General features: G+C 39.9%; 3 gene segments (V, D, J or C); 1 reads left to right on the top strand and 2 right to left on the bottom strand.

Annotated features, from left to right (window-relative positions):
* Positions 1 to 361: 361 nt before the first annotated feature.
* On the bottom strand, positions 362 to 5697 carry LOC115578164 (Ig lambda chain C region-like). The segment is given in 3 exon segments: positions 362 to 958; positions 5078 to 5098; positions 5634 to 5697. Coding segments are annotated over 3 exon segments (408 nt in total).
* Positions 5698 to 8885: 3188 nt separating this feature from the next.
* LOC115578163 (Ig kappa chain V region 3547-like) lies at positions 8886 to 9331 on the top strand. The segment is given in 2 exon segments: positions 8886 to 8934; positions 9021 to 9331. Coding segments are annotated over 2 exon segments (360 nt in total).
* A 3237-nt stretch (positions 9332 to 12568) lies between these two features.
* Positions 12569 to 14131, bottom strand: LOC115578169 (Ig lambda chain C region-like; the record flags this gene model as incomplete). The annotated part of the segment is given in 2 exon segments: positions 12569 to 13165; positions 13999 to 14131. Coding segments are annotated over 2 exon segments (456 nt in total), but the record flags the coding sequence as incomplete, so codon positions are not given.
* Positions 14132 to 18567: the final 4436 nt, after the last annotated feature.

The following is an 18567-nucleotide window of genomic DNA, read 5'->3' as shown; positions in this document are numbered from 1 at the left end:
CACAGACATTTTTCCATACACAGTTTTAAACTCCAATCCTTTTTGGTAACTTCAATATTTTTATGTGTAAACTGATAAAGACCAGTTATTGTTGGACTTTAACCACTGATATCAAAATAAAGGTTTAGCAGTGTCTCTGTTAATAGCTGCACTAAACAGTCTAAAAACAGTCCAAAGAAGAAATGACATTTTCAATTTATTACACTTTATTGTATTAACTTAAATGATTTCATGTTCAAAATGTGAGATTTTATATTAAGATGTCACAAAGTAGAACCACCACCTGAATCAGTTATGATGCTGAGATGATCAAGAAGATATTTTTCATGATGAACATATATTATAAGAAAAACAAAGACACTGACTCTTTATAATCCATACTTTTATTAAATGATGAGCTGATGTTCAAAGTCTCTCTATGAGATAAACTGATGATATTCAGCAGGATTTGAAAAGTAAAGAACATGAAGAAGAATAAGCAGAAGATGAGTATTAGACAGCAACATGCAGACTGAAACACTGAGCAGAGAGCTGTGAAACCTGCAGAAACATGTGAACAGAGGAGATCTGGAGCTTCATCAAGATCTCTATGAAAGCAGCAGCATCATCTCCAGACAGGAAGTTTTGCTGAAGCTCTACTCTGAGCAGCGCTCAGGCTCCAGGCTTTGAGTGACGGGGCTCTGTCCATTCAGACTGGCCTCACAGCTCACTGAGCCCGCCTTCCTCCACTGGTCTGCAGAGAGGCTCAGGGTGCTGCTCCAGCTGTAGCGGCCGTCCGTCCCCAGGACCTCCGGGCTGTGTGACGCCCCTGAGGAGCTGCTGCTGCCCTCCACCTTCCAGCCCAGCCTCCAGGTGGAGGGGAAGCCCCCGCTGGACAGACACACCAGTGTGGCATCTCCCTGCTGCAGCTCCTCTCTGGAGGGGGGGAGGACGGTCAGGGTGGGCCGCACCACACCCACTGGAGGAGAGAGAGAGAGGGGAGGAGAGGGGGAGAGAAGACAAAGTCATGAGAGTGAAGGCTTGGTAATAAAGACACATGACAAACTGCTCATTTCTTTTATTTGATCCAATCAAACAGAATAAGTTGTGCTGCTGCTGCTCTCATAAATCACTCAGTATCAGACCATCAGACACACGATTCAAGAGGAAATGCAACTAAAAAGCTTCACTGATGAAGATTATTGACGACATCTTCACGTGTGTTTCATAATGTGTGACAGTGAATAACTCGTCCCTGTGATGATTTTCTTCTGTTCAAACTAACAGAGCTGAAACACTCATGTGAACACAGTTCAAACCTTTGTCATCCGTCTCTTTCACTTCCTTTTAACCACATATGAAATGAATGAAGCATGAACACAAAGATAAGCTGCATTTACTGATAAAATACTATTTGTCTTTAAAAAATCTACTGTAACATCTAAAAACTGTTTAAATGTTCAGAATAAAAACATTGAAATTAATTTAAACCATTGAAGTTGTGTGTTTTGAGCATTAGAGGTTTTACTGTGAGATTAATATTAAACATTTAAAAGACCAATTACAAGCGATCATGAAGAACAGAAAATTAAAATACTCTTTGCATCTTGAAATGAAATGATGTGAAATTACAAAAATACATAGATTTCTGCCAAGTTTCCTCTCAGCTTGTGATCAACATCATGAAATAATAATAATTATCAACAACATACAAACATTGGACTTGATCAGAATCTCAATAAATACTTGATAAAAGTTATATTTCCCATTTGTTGTATAAGCTAAAAAAAAATCTGTGTACCACAGTGATACAAACTCATTAAGTGGCCGTACAAAAACCTCCTGCACTGTGAACAAGCATCTATCCACTGAAAACACTCTCTGATTTTTATAATAACACACAAATATTTATATTTTATATATAAGAATTTTCAATATTATAGATTGAAAATATTGAATGAATACAAATAATTTCTTTCATTTTTCTTTACTTTTCTTCTCCTGATGGAGGAACAATCAAAGTCTCCTTGAAACAAAGTCATTTTGTACAATTTTATATCAATTTATACATGCTTACATCAATATTATGCTTTTCTAATTATCATTAGTTACTGATAACTCATATTAAACCTAAATGAAACATATATATCTCCAGTAAACCCTGTGAGTAAATGAAAGGCAGACAAACAGACATATCATACCAACCACAGTGGACACAAACTCATCTTTAAATCCTCGACTGCACTTCTAATATAAATATGTTCCTGTGTTCCATTAAGATCATAGATGGTGTAAATCCAAGCAGTGTATCTCCTGATGTTGTGTCCCACGTTGCCTTCAGTGTGCTGAGAGCAGAGAAATCATTTCCATAGAGAGGAGGCTTTGCATGGTCAGCTGATCCTCCAGTGAACTGAGAAGGTTTATAGTCCTGTGAGTTCAACACTGCAGGACTCAGATCTGTCAGTCAACACAGCAAAAAGCACAACCACCATGACTCTCATCACCATCCTCATCTGGACGCTGGCCTGCTGCTGTTTTACAGGTTGGTTCATTCAGCAACATTTCAGACATGATGTGCTGCCTTTTCTCTCATTGATTTCTGCTGATAAATCAATGATTTGTTTTTGTGTGCAGGGTGCAGCGGTCAGGTGACTGTGACTCAGCCTCCAGCAGTGACATTTACTCCAGGATCCACTGTCACTCTCACCTGTAACACCAACCAAGCTGTTTACAGAGGCAGCAATGGTGATTATATCTTCTGGTATCAACAGAAATCTGGACAGTCTCTAAAGCTCCTAATAAGATTTGTGAGCACACGTGAATCAGGAACACCAGCTCGGTTTACTGGCAGTGGAAGCAGCTCTGCCTTCACTTTGACCATCAGTGGAGTTCAGACTGAAGATGCAGCAGTTTATTACTGTCAGAGTTACCACAGTGGTAGAGTGTTCACACAGTGATTTGTGGTCGTACAAAAACCTCCCTCAGTCAGACTGCAGAGACTCTGAGCTGTTATAGCAGGAAGCGACTGCAGCTGCTGAAGAGGAAGAGACTCTGACACAGACCACTGAACACAGAGCTGACAGGAACATCACCAAGCACACACTGAAAGCAATTTGTTTAAAGATTTTTTAAAAAAATTGAACAAATGTGAATCATGTTTCACATTTTCCTTAAACATACTTTTATTTTCATTACATGTTCAAGAGGGAGTCAAATTATAGTTTCTATTTCAACATGTTCATTGTCTACACTTTATAATGTAATAGTAATAACTGAATACATTAAGCACTCTCACATGTAGCTGCTGAGCTAGTGAGGACACATTTTTCTTTAAGATGTTGTTTGTCAGCACTTTACAGACGGGCTGTTCTCTGACTTCATTGAAATTTGTTATTTGATTCAAAGGCTTTTTGTTAGAATATTAATTTATAAAGAAATATTCAACATTTTCCACAATCACAATCACTGTGTTACCACAAAACAGCACCCCAAACTGAATCACATTCATTTACTAACTGTCACACAGGACACATAAAAAATCCAATTTTATAAAAATGTGTCTGACATTACAGGAAAATACTTCTTTCATGTCAGGTGCATTTTCAAAATGTCTCACCTTCATTGTGTCTGGTGCATTTTCTGACTGTTCTTTTCGCGTTTTTTTCCAAGTGGCTTTCTCCTTTGAATTAAATAATGACATGAATCAACTGTGCCAAATATCAACCCCACAACTACCACAATTTATCAAATGATCAAAAATACCCTGAGCTATGTGTTATGTTTCAGACACATGTATGTGTTCCAACACAGCAGCTCCATGGATATAAGTGAAAATGATTAACACATTTAAACACCATATGACTGAAATTAAAATAGATCAACTACTATGATGGAGTCTGGTTCTATAAAAGATTAATACTGAAACAAAGCCAAACATGTCGGTGTGAATGTGCAGTGGACTGATGATTTTCTTTGAAATTTGAGACAAACATTTTCCATCCTCACACAACTACTTGTTTGACTATGAAGGAGGTGTTTTGAATGACGGCCACGCATCACTGCACCTACATCAGTTTAAGATGAACCACTGAGAAAGGTGTGTGCAGTCTCTCTGACAGTGAGATTAATCACAATGATGATGTTACTGACTCCTCTGCTGACCACGCTGCTGTTTGGACTTCAAGGTGAAAAGTCCAGAGTTTCTTTTATCACCGTTATTGAAATATGATACACTCTGTGTTTTAATATGTCATGCTTATAGACAGAATAACACCTCAGAGTTTTCTGAAGTATATTTAAACTTTGTTTTACCTCCAGGCTCAGGCGCCAGTCCATCTGTGACTCAGTCTCCTGCATCAAAGGCTGTTGCTGTGGGAGAGACAGTCTCTCTGAGCTGTACAGCCAGTAGAGGAGTTGATGATGATCTCAGTTGGTACCTGCTGAAACCTGGACAGCCTCCTAAACCGCTGTTTTACAAAATAAGCCGTAAGTCTGGTGCTCCGAGTCATTTCAGCAGCACCGGATCTGAACCTGAATTCACTCTGACCATCAGTGGAGTTCAGGCTGGGGATGTTGGAGATTACTACTGTCTGGGCGAATACAGGGGTGGAGTGTTCCCACAGTGATTCAGAGCCATACAAAAACCTCCTCCAGTTTGACTGAAATGAAACAGCCTGCTGCAGGTGCAGAGGGTTGGTGAAGAGACTGTGATGAGGAGAACTGGTCCAGTGAACACAAGAGTCATCAAGCAGAACCACAATGAACCTAAATAAAACTGAAACTCACTCACAGACATTTTTCCATACACAGAGTTAAGACTTTTCAATGTTATGGAATGAAATTATTGAATGAATACAAATAATTTCTTTCATTTTTCTTGACTTTTCTACTCCTGACAGAGAAACGATCACAGTCTCCTTGTAACAAAGTCCTTTTTCACAATTTCATATTAATTCATGCATGCTTAAATTAACATAATATTCATATAATATTCATAATTTACTGATAACTCATGTTAAACAGAAATTAAACACATTATTTATCTACTTTAAACCCTGTGAGTGAATGAAAGGCAGACAAACAGACATATCATACCAACCACAGTGGACACAAACTCCTCCTTAAATCCTCAACTGCACTTCTAATATAAATATGTTCCTGTGCCCACGTTGCCTTCAGTGTGCTGAGAGCAGAGAAATCATTTCCATAGAGAGGAGGCTTTGCATGGTCAGCTGATCCTCCAGTGAACTGAGAAGGTTTATAGTCCTGTGAGTTCAACACTGCAGGACTCAGATCTGTCAGTCAACACAGCAGAAAGCACAACCACCATGACTCTCATCACCATCCTCATCTGGATGCTGGCCTGCTGCTGTTTTACAGGTTGGTTCATTCAGCAACATTTCAGACATGATGTGCTGCCTTTTCTCTCATTGATTTCTGCTGATAAATCAATGATTTGTTTTTGTGTGCAGGATGCTGCGGTCAGGTGACTGTGACTCAGCCTCCAGTAGTGACATTTACTCCAGGATCCACTGTCACTCTCACCTGTAACACCAACCCAGCTGTTTACAGATACAGCAATGGTGATTGTCTCTTCTGGTATCAACAGAAATCTGGACAGACTCCGCAGCTCCTAATAAGATACGTGAGCACACGTGAATCAGGAACACCAGCTCGGTTTAGTGGCAGTGGAAGCAGCTCTGCCTTCACTTTGACCATCGGTGGAGTTCAGACTGAAGATGCAGCAGTTTATTACTGTCAGAGTTACCACAGTCCTTATGTGTTCACACAGTGAATTGTGGTCGTACAAAAACCTCCCTCAGTCAGACTGCAGAGACTCTGAGCTGTTACAGCAGGAAGAGACTGCAGCTGCTGAAGAGGAAGAGACTCTGACACAGACCACTGAACACAGAGCTGACAGGAGCCTCACCAAGCACACAATACTTATTAATATAAATATAAGATATATCATACTTTTTATTTAGGGCTGTCAAACGATTAATTTTTTTAATCGCGATTAATCGCATTTTGTCCATAGTTAACTCGCGATTAATCGCAAATTAATCGCAATTTTTTTTTGCACATTTTTTTCTGTTCTAAATGTACCTTGATGTATTTTTTAATGTTCTTAATACTTTTAACAACATAAGAAAGGGCAAATATGCTTGCATTATGAAATTTTTTTTTCAACACTTCAAATCATGCAGGAAAATAACAGGCCTTTTTTGTTGTCTGCTTTTGGCGGGGGGGGGGGCTCTCTGCATCTGCCGTGTGTTTGGCTTGCAACTGATATTTGAGACTCAATGTACTTCAATGGTAACTCATTTCATGTCGATAGTACATGCAGATAACTTTCGACCCATCTGGCTGTTTTGAAAGTAGTTTGCCGTTCATACCGTTAATGACCAAATAATATCCGGGTTTCAATTAACCACAGGGTCCCTTTAAACGCCGGTGCAGGTGTATATTTTGGTAAATAACCGCCGGTTCCAAATAAATGTCGGGTCTAATTTTTTATTTTTTTTAAAATTAAGGAAGAAGACCTGTCCACTGACACTGCACGTTTTTCTTCTTCGCCTTTTTCACGCAGTGTGCTGCTTTCTGTCAGTCAGTATCACACTGATGATCACCATGGCTCCGGTGCAGCAAAACAATAAAAAGTACCACTTGAAATTCAAACTTTCTGTCGTAAAATATGCAGAGGAAAACTCGGGAGAAGCAGCCGCTAGATGTTTCTCTGTCAACCAGAAGAGAGTGAGAGAAACGGAGCTTGAGCGTCTGTCTGAGGAGGACAGCAACAGGGCCAGGCTGCCTGCTGGAGGAAGGAAGAAGGCTAGCGAGGAGCCTGAGATAAACATGCGGGGATGAGTTATCAGCAAACGCGCACGCCATGAGAGAGTGTCCCACAAAATGATCAGGGCGATGGAGAAACAAATGTCCGCCACCGTGAGTGACAGCAGAGATGAGGAGTTTGCAGCGAGTGCTGGTTGGCTGAATCGTTTCCTCCGCCGCAACAACTTCACTTGCAGAAGGATGCCAGAGAATTCACAGAGAAGCTGGAGAAGTTTGTGACATTTTCATCCAGGATTATTGTGAGGAAGGAATTAAACGCCTGTCCCAAATTGCCTTTTGGTCTGTTAAGTGATTGAAACAACTAAACCCCCCGGCTATTATTTGGTATTTTACGGTAAGTCCTTTCTCAATTTCCTCACTTTTCAGTCCACCGTGTTTTTCCCGAACCGCCAACCCTGCTGCTTCTTCTGATTTCTGCCACCCTCTGGATCAAGACTACAGGTGCCACTGACGGCCATAAATCTTTCAATGCGCGTTTTGTTTTTTGTTTTTTTATACCGAGCGTTAATCGCGCGTTAAAAAAATTAACGGCGTTAAGAGGATGTTGCGTTAACGCGTTATTAACGCGTTAACTTTGACAGCCCTATTTTTATTACATCTTCATTTCATATAAAAAATGAACGCTGTTATGATAACTGACATCCAACTATGTTCATTTTTTAAAAAATGATGAAATAACCAAAACATGAGAAAAGTGTATCACATGTAAATCCAAATATACAAAACCCTGTTACATATCTTTAAAATTATACATTCCACATTTTTCTGAAGTGAACTTATTTGCTGTCTTGCTGACTATATTACTCATATATCAGTCCATTAGCAGTCGTTTAGCTTAGCTTTACATGACAGTTGAAAGTAGAGGGACACTGGTTGCTTGGCTCCAAGTGTTACAAAATCCACATTTACATTGAAATTACCAAAAATATTAAAAACAAAAACCCTGACACAGGAACAGGCAGACAATTCAACAAACACTGAACTGAAAACTGAACTTAAATTGAAAACTAACTGATGGTGTAATGAGGTGCAGGTGGAGAGACAGGTGTAGAAGCTCAGGTGAGGAGACTGAGGGGAGGAAGCAGGAGAACAGGAGAGGAGCTGATTGGCTGGTGAAAACACTGGGAACAGGGTGGGGCTAACAAGGCTGAAGCAGGACAGGTGTGGAGGGAGAAGCAGGCCGGGGAGGAGCACAGGAACACAGGAGGGAAACAAAGTGCAGACAGACCACAAACATCCAGAAAACACAATAAAAACAGGCAGAGATGTCAGAACCACGACAGCTTTAGAGGAGTTGATGGTCACATTTACTTGTCTATAGGGACATGCCAGCTGTTTCACATGTTATCAGTCTCAGCTAAGCTAAAACTCAATTAAGATAACCTTCCTCTTGCACCATCAATTTCCTGACCGAACAAAGGGGCTCAGACTTTCTCTTGTTGTATTTGAAGAATTATGATATTTTTCAGATGCATCTTGACCTGGAGATACAAATGAGATTCAATGTTTTTCTCACTATAATCTGTGATAGTTGTGTCTCACTGACATAAGATTCACACAACTCTATTTTTCCCACATCAAACAGGATGCTATGCTATCAAAAGGCACAACTAGTTAGCCAGAAGTCTCTACAACAGGATTCAGGGAAATGGTGAAAACATTCAAAATCAGTTAATAATCGTGTCAGTTCACAGTGAGGTCAGTGTTGATGAAGTGTGCCAGCAGGGGGTGATATAGACCTGTCAATGAGGACAAAGTCATGCGAGATCATAAAGATGTGAAATGCAGGATGTTTAAAATGAGGAGACGAAATATAAAACAGCTCAAAGTCAGAATGCTCTAGATGAACTTTAAACTGTCACATGAGCCTCAAGATGATGAGCTGTCACTCCACCTCACCTCCTCTGTTTCTGTTCCACATGAACAGGTGTGCGTTTGCCTCCTTGAAAGTCATTTGCATGATTTTAATGCACCGCTGCAACCAAGAGTTTAAAATCTTATGTCACAGAGAGTCTGAACTGTTTTCATGCACTCACACTGAAAACTGCATCAGGATGATGTCGCAAATAACTCTGATTGTCATGTTGGGTTTTCTGAGTCAGGGTGAGAGAGTTAAAAAATGGTTGGTGCAAATCTAGTCAGTTCTCTCTACATTTACTTTAGTGTAACTTTGTCATTTCTCATTTCAGAGTCTTCTGCCAACAACTTTCTAACTCAGGCTGACAAATCCAAGTCTGTTAGTCTCGGAGGGACTGTGACCATCAGCGCCACAGGGAGTTCAGACATTGAAGCTGATCTCAGTTGGTACCTTCAGAAACCTGGACAGGCTCCCAAACTTCTTATATATCAGGCATCAACTCTAAACTCTGGAACTCCGTCTCGATTCAGTGGCAGCTATTCTGGTTCTGACTACACTCTGACCATCAGAGGGGTTCAGGCTGAAGATGTAGGAGATTACTACTGTCAGAGTTACCACAGTCCTTATGTGTTCACACAGTGAATTGTGGTCGTACAAAAACCTCCCTCAGTCAGACTGCAGAGACTCTGAGCTGTTACAGCAGGAAGAGACTGCAGCTGCTGAAGAGGAAGAGACTCTGACACAGACCACTGAACACAGAGCTGACAGGAGCCTCACCAAGCACACAATACTTATTAATATAAATATAAGATATATCATACTTTTTATTTAGGGCTGTCAAACGATTAATTTTTTTAATCGCGATTAATCGCATTTTGTCCATAGTTAACTCGCGATTAATCGCAAATTAATCGCAATTTTTTTTTGCACATTTTTTTCTGTTCTAAATGTACCTTGATGTATTTTTTAATGTTCTTAATACTTTTAACAACATAAGAAAGGGCAAATATGCTTGCATTATGAAATTTTTTTTTCAACACTTCAAATCATGCAGGAAAATAACAGGCCTTTTTTGTTGTCTGCTTTTGGCGGGGGGGGGGGCTCTCTGCATCTGCCGTGTGTTTGGCTTGCAACTGATATTTGAGACTCAATGTACTTCAATGGTAACTCATTTCATGTCGATAGTACATGCAGATAACTTTCGACCCATCTGGCTGTTTTGAAAGTAGTTTGCCGTTCATACCGTTAATGACCAAATAATATCCGGGTTTCAATTAACCACAGGGTCCCTTTAAACGCCGGTGCAGGTGTATATTTTGGTAAATAACCGCCGGTTCCAAATAAATGTCGGGTCTAATTTTTTATTTTTTTTAAAATTAAGGAAGAAGACCTGTCCACTGACACTGCACGTTTTTCTTCTTCGCCTTTTTCACGCAGTGTGCTGCTTTCTGTCAGTCAGTATCACACTGATGATCACCATGGCTCCGGTGCAGCAAAACAATAAAAAGTACCTGGTGTCTGGGCTACCATAGTGATTACACGTTCACACAGTGATTCAGAGCCGTACAAAAACCTCCTTCAGTTTGACTGAAGTGAAAGCGGCCTGCTGCAGGTGCAGAGGGTTGGTGAAGAGACTGTGATGAGGAGAACTGGTCCAGTGAACACAAGAGTCATCAAGCAGAACCACAATGAACCTAAATAAAACTGAAACTGACTCACAGACATTTTTCCGTACACAGTTTAAAATTTCAATCCTTTCCAGCAACTTATGTGATGTATTTTTAGGTGTAAACTGGCAAAGACCAGTCATTGTGGGACTTTAACCCTTGTATTATGTTCGTTTCTCCCGCCTTACTTTGGTGTTCCCGGTCAAATTTGACCGGTCAGGTTTAACTGCTCTTAAATTACCACAAAAAACATAATTAGAACATAATCATTTACCAAATGTTATTTAACACCCTTTAATGCTGTAAACAATGTTTCCAACTAGTTGTGAACATGCATAACTGCAGTGAATATACAAAGAATAGACACTGAAAATTATAATAATAATCAAAACGGAGACCAAATTCTCAGAACATCAGAAAATCAACATGAATAGTCATCTGTGTGTGTGTGTGTGTGTGTGTGTGTGTGTGTGTGTGCGCGCCTCTGTCTCAACCTAAAATGTATGCTTCTGAGTGCATTTTGATAACATTTCCGTATTCTTTTGTAAATCCATCAATAGCTGTTTTTCTCAGTGTGAAATACCCCCACCCATTGTCTAGCCCTCGAAATTGAAAACATAAACTGGAGGAACGCTCACCAGCCTTGGAATAGGACACAGGAGTGGCATTGTACAATCAGGTTGGAGTGTGCCTTGCAAACATAGGCATCACATTTGTAGCTAACTTGTTTTATTTATACTCTCTTGGAGGTCTACCTGGTCCAGCTCTCTCCATGTGTCCCCAAACACACACTTCCCCCCCAGGTTTGTCATGTCCAGTACAATTCCCTCCATGGATTCTGGTAAAAAAGAGTTGGAAGCTGGACTTGTTGTCATCCACACGAGATATTACATATCGTGTTGGCCATGGCGTCATCCTTACAATGTTTTCCACTCTTGCTCTGCCTCCTCTGTCCTGGGAGGAAGAATACCAGAGCAAGTTGCCACCCTTGGACTGGAATGTCACCTCAGGTACCTCTTCTTCTCGTGCCTCTTCTCCATGTGCCTCTTCCTCTGGAGCCTCTTCATCTGTTGACTGGTCAGTCTCATAAAGGTCTGGATCAAAATCAGGATGGATGTTGTCTTCCATTACTGACACATCTTCCTCTATCTCCAGTTAAACTTCCATCTCGTCTTCATCTGATTCAAAAAATCGGTCCAGAGCCTCTATTACAGTAAATTTCCTACTCATAGTGGTCACAGAGTCAAATGACAGAAAGGCACAAATAAAGTTTTATATAGGTTGTCTATGAGAAGATAGTCTATTCTGCAAAGTGTGGTTCACGTGTAGGGATGGGCACATAAGCATGGGAAAGAGATCGTTTCCTATAACAAACACCTAATTGTTGAGTTTGAAATGTGTAAATCGGTATATATTGGGCCTTTGAACAGGTATGATACATTGTTAGGTCTGGAGAGTGTGTGTGGCTCCCAGGTGGGCATATAAGCGCGAGAAAGAGACAGTTTCCCATAAATGACATCTAATTCTTCAGTCTGGAATGTGTGGTACGCGTGGGGGAATATATACTGTATATGTGTGTGTGTGTGTGTGTGTGTGTGTGTGTGTGTGTGTGAGGGTGGGATGATGTTTGTGGTTGTGGATGTAGATGTGTGGGTGTACATGGGGATGTTTTCCATCTAAGGAATGAACATAATCTAGTATTACCCATTCATTTCATATGCCGGTCAATTTTGACCGGGAACACCATGGGTGTTACAAAATTGATTAGATGACTCAAAATTTGTTGAAAGTGCTGATCAGAAATTTTATATGTTCAAATGCCTAGTGTGGAGGATATCATAAAGCCTCGAGACAATCAGAAGAAAAATAAAATGTTTAGGATCATATGAAGTTGTAAATCGGTCAGATTTGACCGGAACATCATAGGAGGGTTAACCACTGATATCAAAAAAAGGTTGTCTCTGTTAATAGCTGCATTAAACTGTCTAAAACTAAAACAAAATCAAAAGCAAGAATGCCATTTTAGGTGTATTAGACTTTATTGTTTTAACTAAAATGATTTCATGTTCAAAATGTGAGATTTCATATTCAGATGTCACAAAGTAGAACCACCACCTGTTCTTTCATGTATAATATAACATCAGTTATGATGCTGAGATGATCAAGAAGATATTTTTCATGATGAATATATGATAAAAGAAAACAAAGACACTGACTCTTTATAATCCACAGTTTTATTAAATGATGAGTTAATGTTCAAAGTCTCTCTTTGAGATAAACTAATGATATTCAGCAGAGGTTGAAAAGTAAAGAACATGAAGAAGAATAAGCAGAAGATGAGTATTAGACAGCAACATGCAGACTGAAACACTGAGCAGAGAGCTGGGAAACCTGCAGAAACATGTGAACAGAGGAGATCTGGAGCTTCATCAAGATCTCTATGAAAGCAGCAGCATCATCTCCAGACAGGAAGTGTTGCTGAAGCTCTACTCTGAGCAGCGCTCAGGCTCCAGGCTTTGAGTGACGGGGCTCTGTCCATTCAGACTGGCCTCACAGCTCACTGAGCCCGCCTTCCTCCACTGGTCTGCAGAGAGGCTCAGGGTGCTGCTCCAGCTGTAGCGGCCGTCCGTCCCCAGGACCTCCGGGCTGTGTGACGCCCCTGAGGAGCTGCTGCTGCCCTCCACCTTCCAGCCCAGCCTCCAGGTGGAGGGGAAGCCCCCGCTGGACAGACACACCAGTGTGGCACCTCCCTGCTGCAGCTCCTCTCTGGAGGGGGGGAGGACGGTCAGGGTGGGCCGCACCACACCCACTGGAGGAGAGAGAGGGGGGAGGAGAGGGGGAGAGAAGACAAAGTCATGAGAGTGAAGGCTTGGTATTAAGACACATGACAAACTGCTCATTTCTTATATTTGATCCAATCAAACAGAATAAGTTGTGCTGCTGCTGCTCTCATAAATCACTCAGTATCAGACCATCAGACACACCATTCAAGTGGAAATACAACTAAAAAGCTTCACTGATGAAGATTATTGACGACATCTTCACGTGTGTTTCATAATGTGTCACAGTGAATAACTCGCCCCTGTGATGATTTTCTTCTGTTCAAACTGACAGAGCTGAAACACTCATGTGAACACAGTTCAAACCTTTGTCATCCGTCTCTTTCACTTCCTTTTAACCACATGTGAAATGAATGAAGCGTGAACACAAAGATAAGCTGCATTTACTGATAAAATACTATGTGTCTTTAAAAAATCAACTTTTTACATCTAAAAACTGTTTACATTTTCAGAATAAAAACATTGAAATTAATTTAAACCATTGAAGTTGTGTGTTTTGAGCATTAGAGGTTTTACTGTGAGATTAATATTAAACATTTAAAAGACCAATTACAAGCGATCATAAAGAACAGAAAATTAAAATAGATGAATTACTCTTTGCATCTTGAAATGAAATGATGTGCAATTACAAAAATACATAGATTTCTGCCAAGTTTCCTCTCAGATTGTGATCAACGTCATGAAATAATAATAATTATCAACAACATACAAACATTGGACTTGATCAGAATCTCAATAAATACTTGATAAAAGTTATATTTCCCATTTGTTGTATAAGATGAAAAAAATCTCTGGTACTTACAGTCAACGATGAGTTTGGTTCCTCCACCAAAAGTGTACCACAGTGATACAAACTCATTAAGTGGCCGTACAAAAACCTCCTGCACTGTGGACAAGCATCTATCCACTGAAAAAACTCTCTGAATTTTATAACAACACACAAATATTTATATTTGTGAAATGTACAAAGAATTTTCAATATCATAGATTGAAAATATTGAATGAATACAAATAATTTCTTTCATTTTTCTTCACTTTTCTTCTCCTGATGGAGGAACGATCAAAGTCTCCTTGAAACAAAGTCATTTTTTACAATTTTATATCAATTTATACATGCTTACATCAATATTATGCTTTTCTAATTATCATTAGTTACTGGTAACTCATATTAAACCTAAATGAAACATATATTATGTCTCCAGTAAACCCTGTGAGTAAATGAAAGGCGGACAAACAGACATATCATACCAACCACAGTGGACACAAACTCCTCCTTAAATCCTTGACTGCACTTCTAATATAAATATGTTCCTGTGTTCCATTAAGATCATAGATGGTGTAAATCCAAGCAGTGTTTCTCCTGATGTTGTGTCCCACGTTGCCTTCAGTGTGCTGAGAGCAGAGAAATCATTTCCATAGAGAAGAGGCTTTGCATGGTCAGCTGATCCTCCAGTGAACTGAGAAGGTTTATAGTCCTGTGAGTTCAACACTGCAGGACTCAGATCTGTCAGTCAACACAGCAGAAAGCACAACCACCATGACTCTCATCACCATCCTCATCTGGACGCTGGCCTGCTGCTGTTTTACAGGTTGGTTCACTCAGCAACATTTCAGACATGATGTGCTGCCTTTTCTCTCATTGATTTCTGCTGATAAATCAATGATTTGTTTTTGTGTGCAGGATGCAGCGGTCAGGTGACTGTGACTCAGCCTCCAGTAGTGACATTTACTCCAGGATCCACTGTCACTCTCACCTGTAACACCAACCCAGCTGTTCACAGATGGTCTGATGGTGATGAAGGTGTGTTCTGGTATCAACAGAAATCTGGACAGACTCCACAGCTCCTAATAAGATATGCGAAAAAGCTTGAATCAGGAACACCAGCTCGGTTTAGTGGCAGTGGAAGAAGCTCTGCCTTCACTTTGTCCATCCGTGCACTGTAAAAAATGTCTGTAGAAATTACGGTAAAAAACTGTCAATAGCAACAGTAAAATACCGTAAAATAAAAAATTGTATATCACTGTAGTAAATACATTAAAGAAATGTATTTACACAAAGAATTACCGTAAATCAAGAAACAGTAAATAACTTAAATTTTACGGCCTTACTAAGTAGAAAATATGGAATTTACTGTGAATGTTATAAAAAGTTTGCTAAATTCACGGTAAAATACCATAATGTCACAAGCGTGTAATTACCCTAAAATTGACGGTATCATTCTGTCTGAATTACAGATTTTGCTGATGTTTACGTTTAAATTTACGGTACACAACCATTAAATCATACCATCATTTGTATAGAAAGTAGAATGTTAAAAAGTATGGTATATTTAAGCAATACATCATGACAGGCCGTGGTATGTGCTTATTATATCACAGTTAAGGGGCATTGTTCGGGCCGACACAAAGCACTAAATGCAATAGAAAACTATAAATGTTGTATTATTGTCAAAACACAGTGAATTAAGATAAGATTAACTTTATTGTCCCACAGGAAAACATAGGCCTACAACAATCGTTAGAGTTTATCATATAGAGTTTTATTGCAGCATTGTGAACACATCCTTTTTGAATAATATGGAAGTCCATTTCCGCCACTTGATGAAAAAAAATTATGAGATACTAAGTCAAAATTATGAGATAGCTAAGTCAAAGTATCTCATAATTTTTGTCAATTGGCGGAAATGGGCTTCCATAAAAAAATAGTATATTTTATTTTATATCTTTCTTTTGTATAGTGAAAACACGATTTCTATTTTTATTTTATTCTTGTACATGTCCTTTTTTTATTATATGTAAAACATGACAATGAAAACGTTGTTGTGTTTGTAGTTGTTCGTGTCAATAAAGCTTTATTGAATAGAGGAGAGAGACACAGAGAAAGACAGAGAGAGAGAGAGAAAGAGAGAGAGAGAGAGAGAGAGAGAGAGAGATGACCGCTGAGTTAACGGAAGCTAGAAATTTTGAATTTCAGTTCACCGCCATTGCTTCGCGCCCACAGGAGCAGTGTTTGTTGTTGTGACAGAGAGACAGACACACAGACACACAGCTAGATAGCTAGATAGATAGATAGATAGATAGATAGATACAGACAGACAAGACAGAAAGAGAGAGAGAGAGAGAGAGAGAGAGAGAGAGGACCGCGAGTTAACGGAAGCTTGAAATTTCAGGTCACCGCCATTTCTTCGCGCCCACAGGAGCAGAGTCTCTTCTTCAGGTAAGCACATTCACAGCTCATTGAGACTGTCTGATTAACGTTAGCTAGCCGCAGAGCCACGTTAGCTCTTATTTGTTGACTTTCAAGCAGAGGAGTTCAGGTAGCTATATCTTAAAGGTTGCTGGACATGTCACTATCTGCTTTTTGCCGAATAAAAGAGTCACTTAAGGGCTCTGAGAAGTCGCTAACGTTACAGCTAACGTTGCTAATGCTAGAAAAATGTTTAGCTGTAACTTCTGTAGCAAGTCGGTTAAGACTTTGATAATGGAGAAACTGGTTTACTCTTAATGAAAGATGATACAAGGAGACTTGGATGTATTACGAAGGAAACATTTATTGACACTTGATCTAGGCGAATTCAAAGATAACATAACAAGTGAGAATGATCCCTTTAACACCTTAGACATACATTTTTTTTAACAAATAATTTCACCTTCTCCACAGCACGGTGCAGCTGGATAATGTAAGGCAATCAACTTTGCAGGAATGCGGTATGGCCAGTACTCTGATTCGTCGTCATCGTTATCAGCACTCAGCTTCAGTGAGTACATTTAAATAGATTGGCTTCTGAACTGGTGCTGCCATTAAATGTTTTTGTTTCTTCATACCTGTCAAATACTTACATGGCCACATCAATAATTATGTCTCCCATATATGTCTACTACCCTGTTATCTGGAGTTCCTTAAGGGTAAATCCTCGGAACTATCCTTAAAAAAATCAAAATCACTGATTCGATGTCAAATCCAAAGGATTGTGTGTTTTCAGCTGTAGTCACTCTCCACAGTTTCTCCCTCAGTCTCTCTCAATCTATTAGATCTGCTAATCTGTTAACCGTTTTAAGCGCCTCCTGAAATCATATTTATAGGATGGCCTTTTTATGAGATTTTTTAAACCTACTCTTCATTCACCATTTAATTTTTTTTCTGTTCCAACTTCTTTAATTAATGTTTTGTTTTTTGTTGTTGTTGTTGCGGGAAGCACTTTGCAACAGTGTAAGTGCTATATAATAATAATTATCATTATTATCATTAACAATGTTTTCTTTGTTGTCTTTCTTTGTCTGGTTGCAGTGAGATTCATGCCAGTCCACAGTAAACACCTGATTGAAGACTGCTGGTGAATTTTCAAGCAGGAATGATGACAACACCTGCCCAAAGTTCCAGTTTCCTTAACATTGTAACATGTCTGTATGAGACTCTGTCCCACCTGTCTTCAGTCAAGTCTGGACCCAATGACTCAAACACCAGTCTTGTCAAGGCTAATTAGAGGTAAGCTATGGTTTATGTCAGTGTAGCAAATGAGTAGATGCAAGCACTCAAACTACACTCAATCGACAAGATGCGTATCCACTGGGCCAGCGGGGTGAAAACTTATGGCAGTGCAGCAGAGGCAGCCAACGACCTGCGGGCAAGAGGACACGACGTGGACAACACGGGGACCAGCAGCGGAGGAGCGACGCTCGTTGAGAGGCTCCAGTCGACTGGTACCGCGACATGGAAACAAACCGGGAGTGGACGCACCGCAGAGACCAGCAAACGCGTGCGAAGACAGCTGGAAGTTTTTCAACTGAGGGGAAACAACACAGGATGAGTACATACAGGCTGAGTAAAGATGGACATGAGGAATATACCACTTAGCTGAGGGTATAGTTTTCGTTGGTGTGGCGGGTTTTAGTTAAATAGACTGTTGGCGTAGGGGAGACTGAAGCGCAGCTGCAAGGACTGGTATGGGTATATTGACCCTACCTGGGTTAAATCTCATTACTGGATGGGGGCCCTTGCTTTATGCAAGGTCATCCCCCTCAAACCAAAAAGAGAGTCAGCAGAAGAGGAGGGTTGTTGACATCTCTTTATGGAGGTCACGTTTTTTGTTCACAGTTCAAATAAGTTACAAACAGTTATTGAAAATATTGAAAGTTCATGTATGTTTAACTGAAAGCCTGTTGATGAATCTTCATAAGGTTAACACAACAAAAGTGATTTATGGACACCAAAGAAGTTATTAAGATTCTCTCTTTGAATGTCAATGGCCTAGGAAACCCAGTCAAAAGAGCTAAAATAATGACCAAGCTTAAAAAAGAAAAGACGCAAATAAACTTTCTACAGGAAACTCATCTCACTAAAGCAGAACATGAGAAATTAAAGAAATTTGGT

The sequence above is a fragment of the Sparus aurata genome, unplaced genomic scaffold (assembly GCF_900880675.1).
Source record: "Sparus aurata unplaced genomic scaffold, fSpaAur1.1, whole genome shotgun sequence".
NCBI lineage: Eukaryota > Metazoa > Chordata > Actinopteri > Spariformes > Sparidae > Sparus > Sparus aurata.
This window is presented reverse-complemented; position numbering and strand designations above follow the sequence as displayed.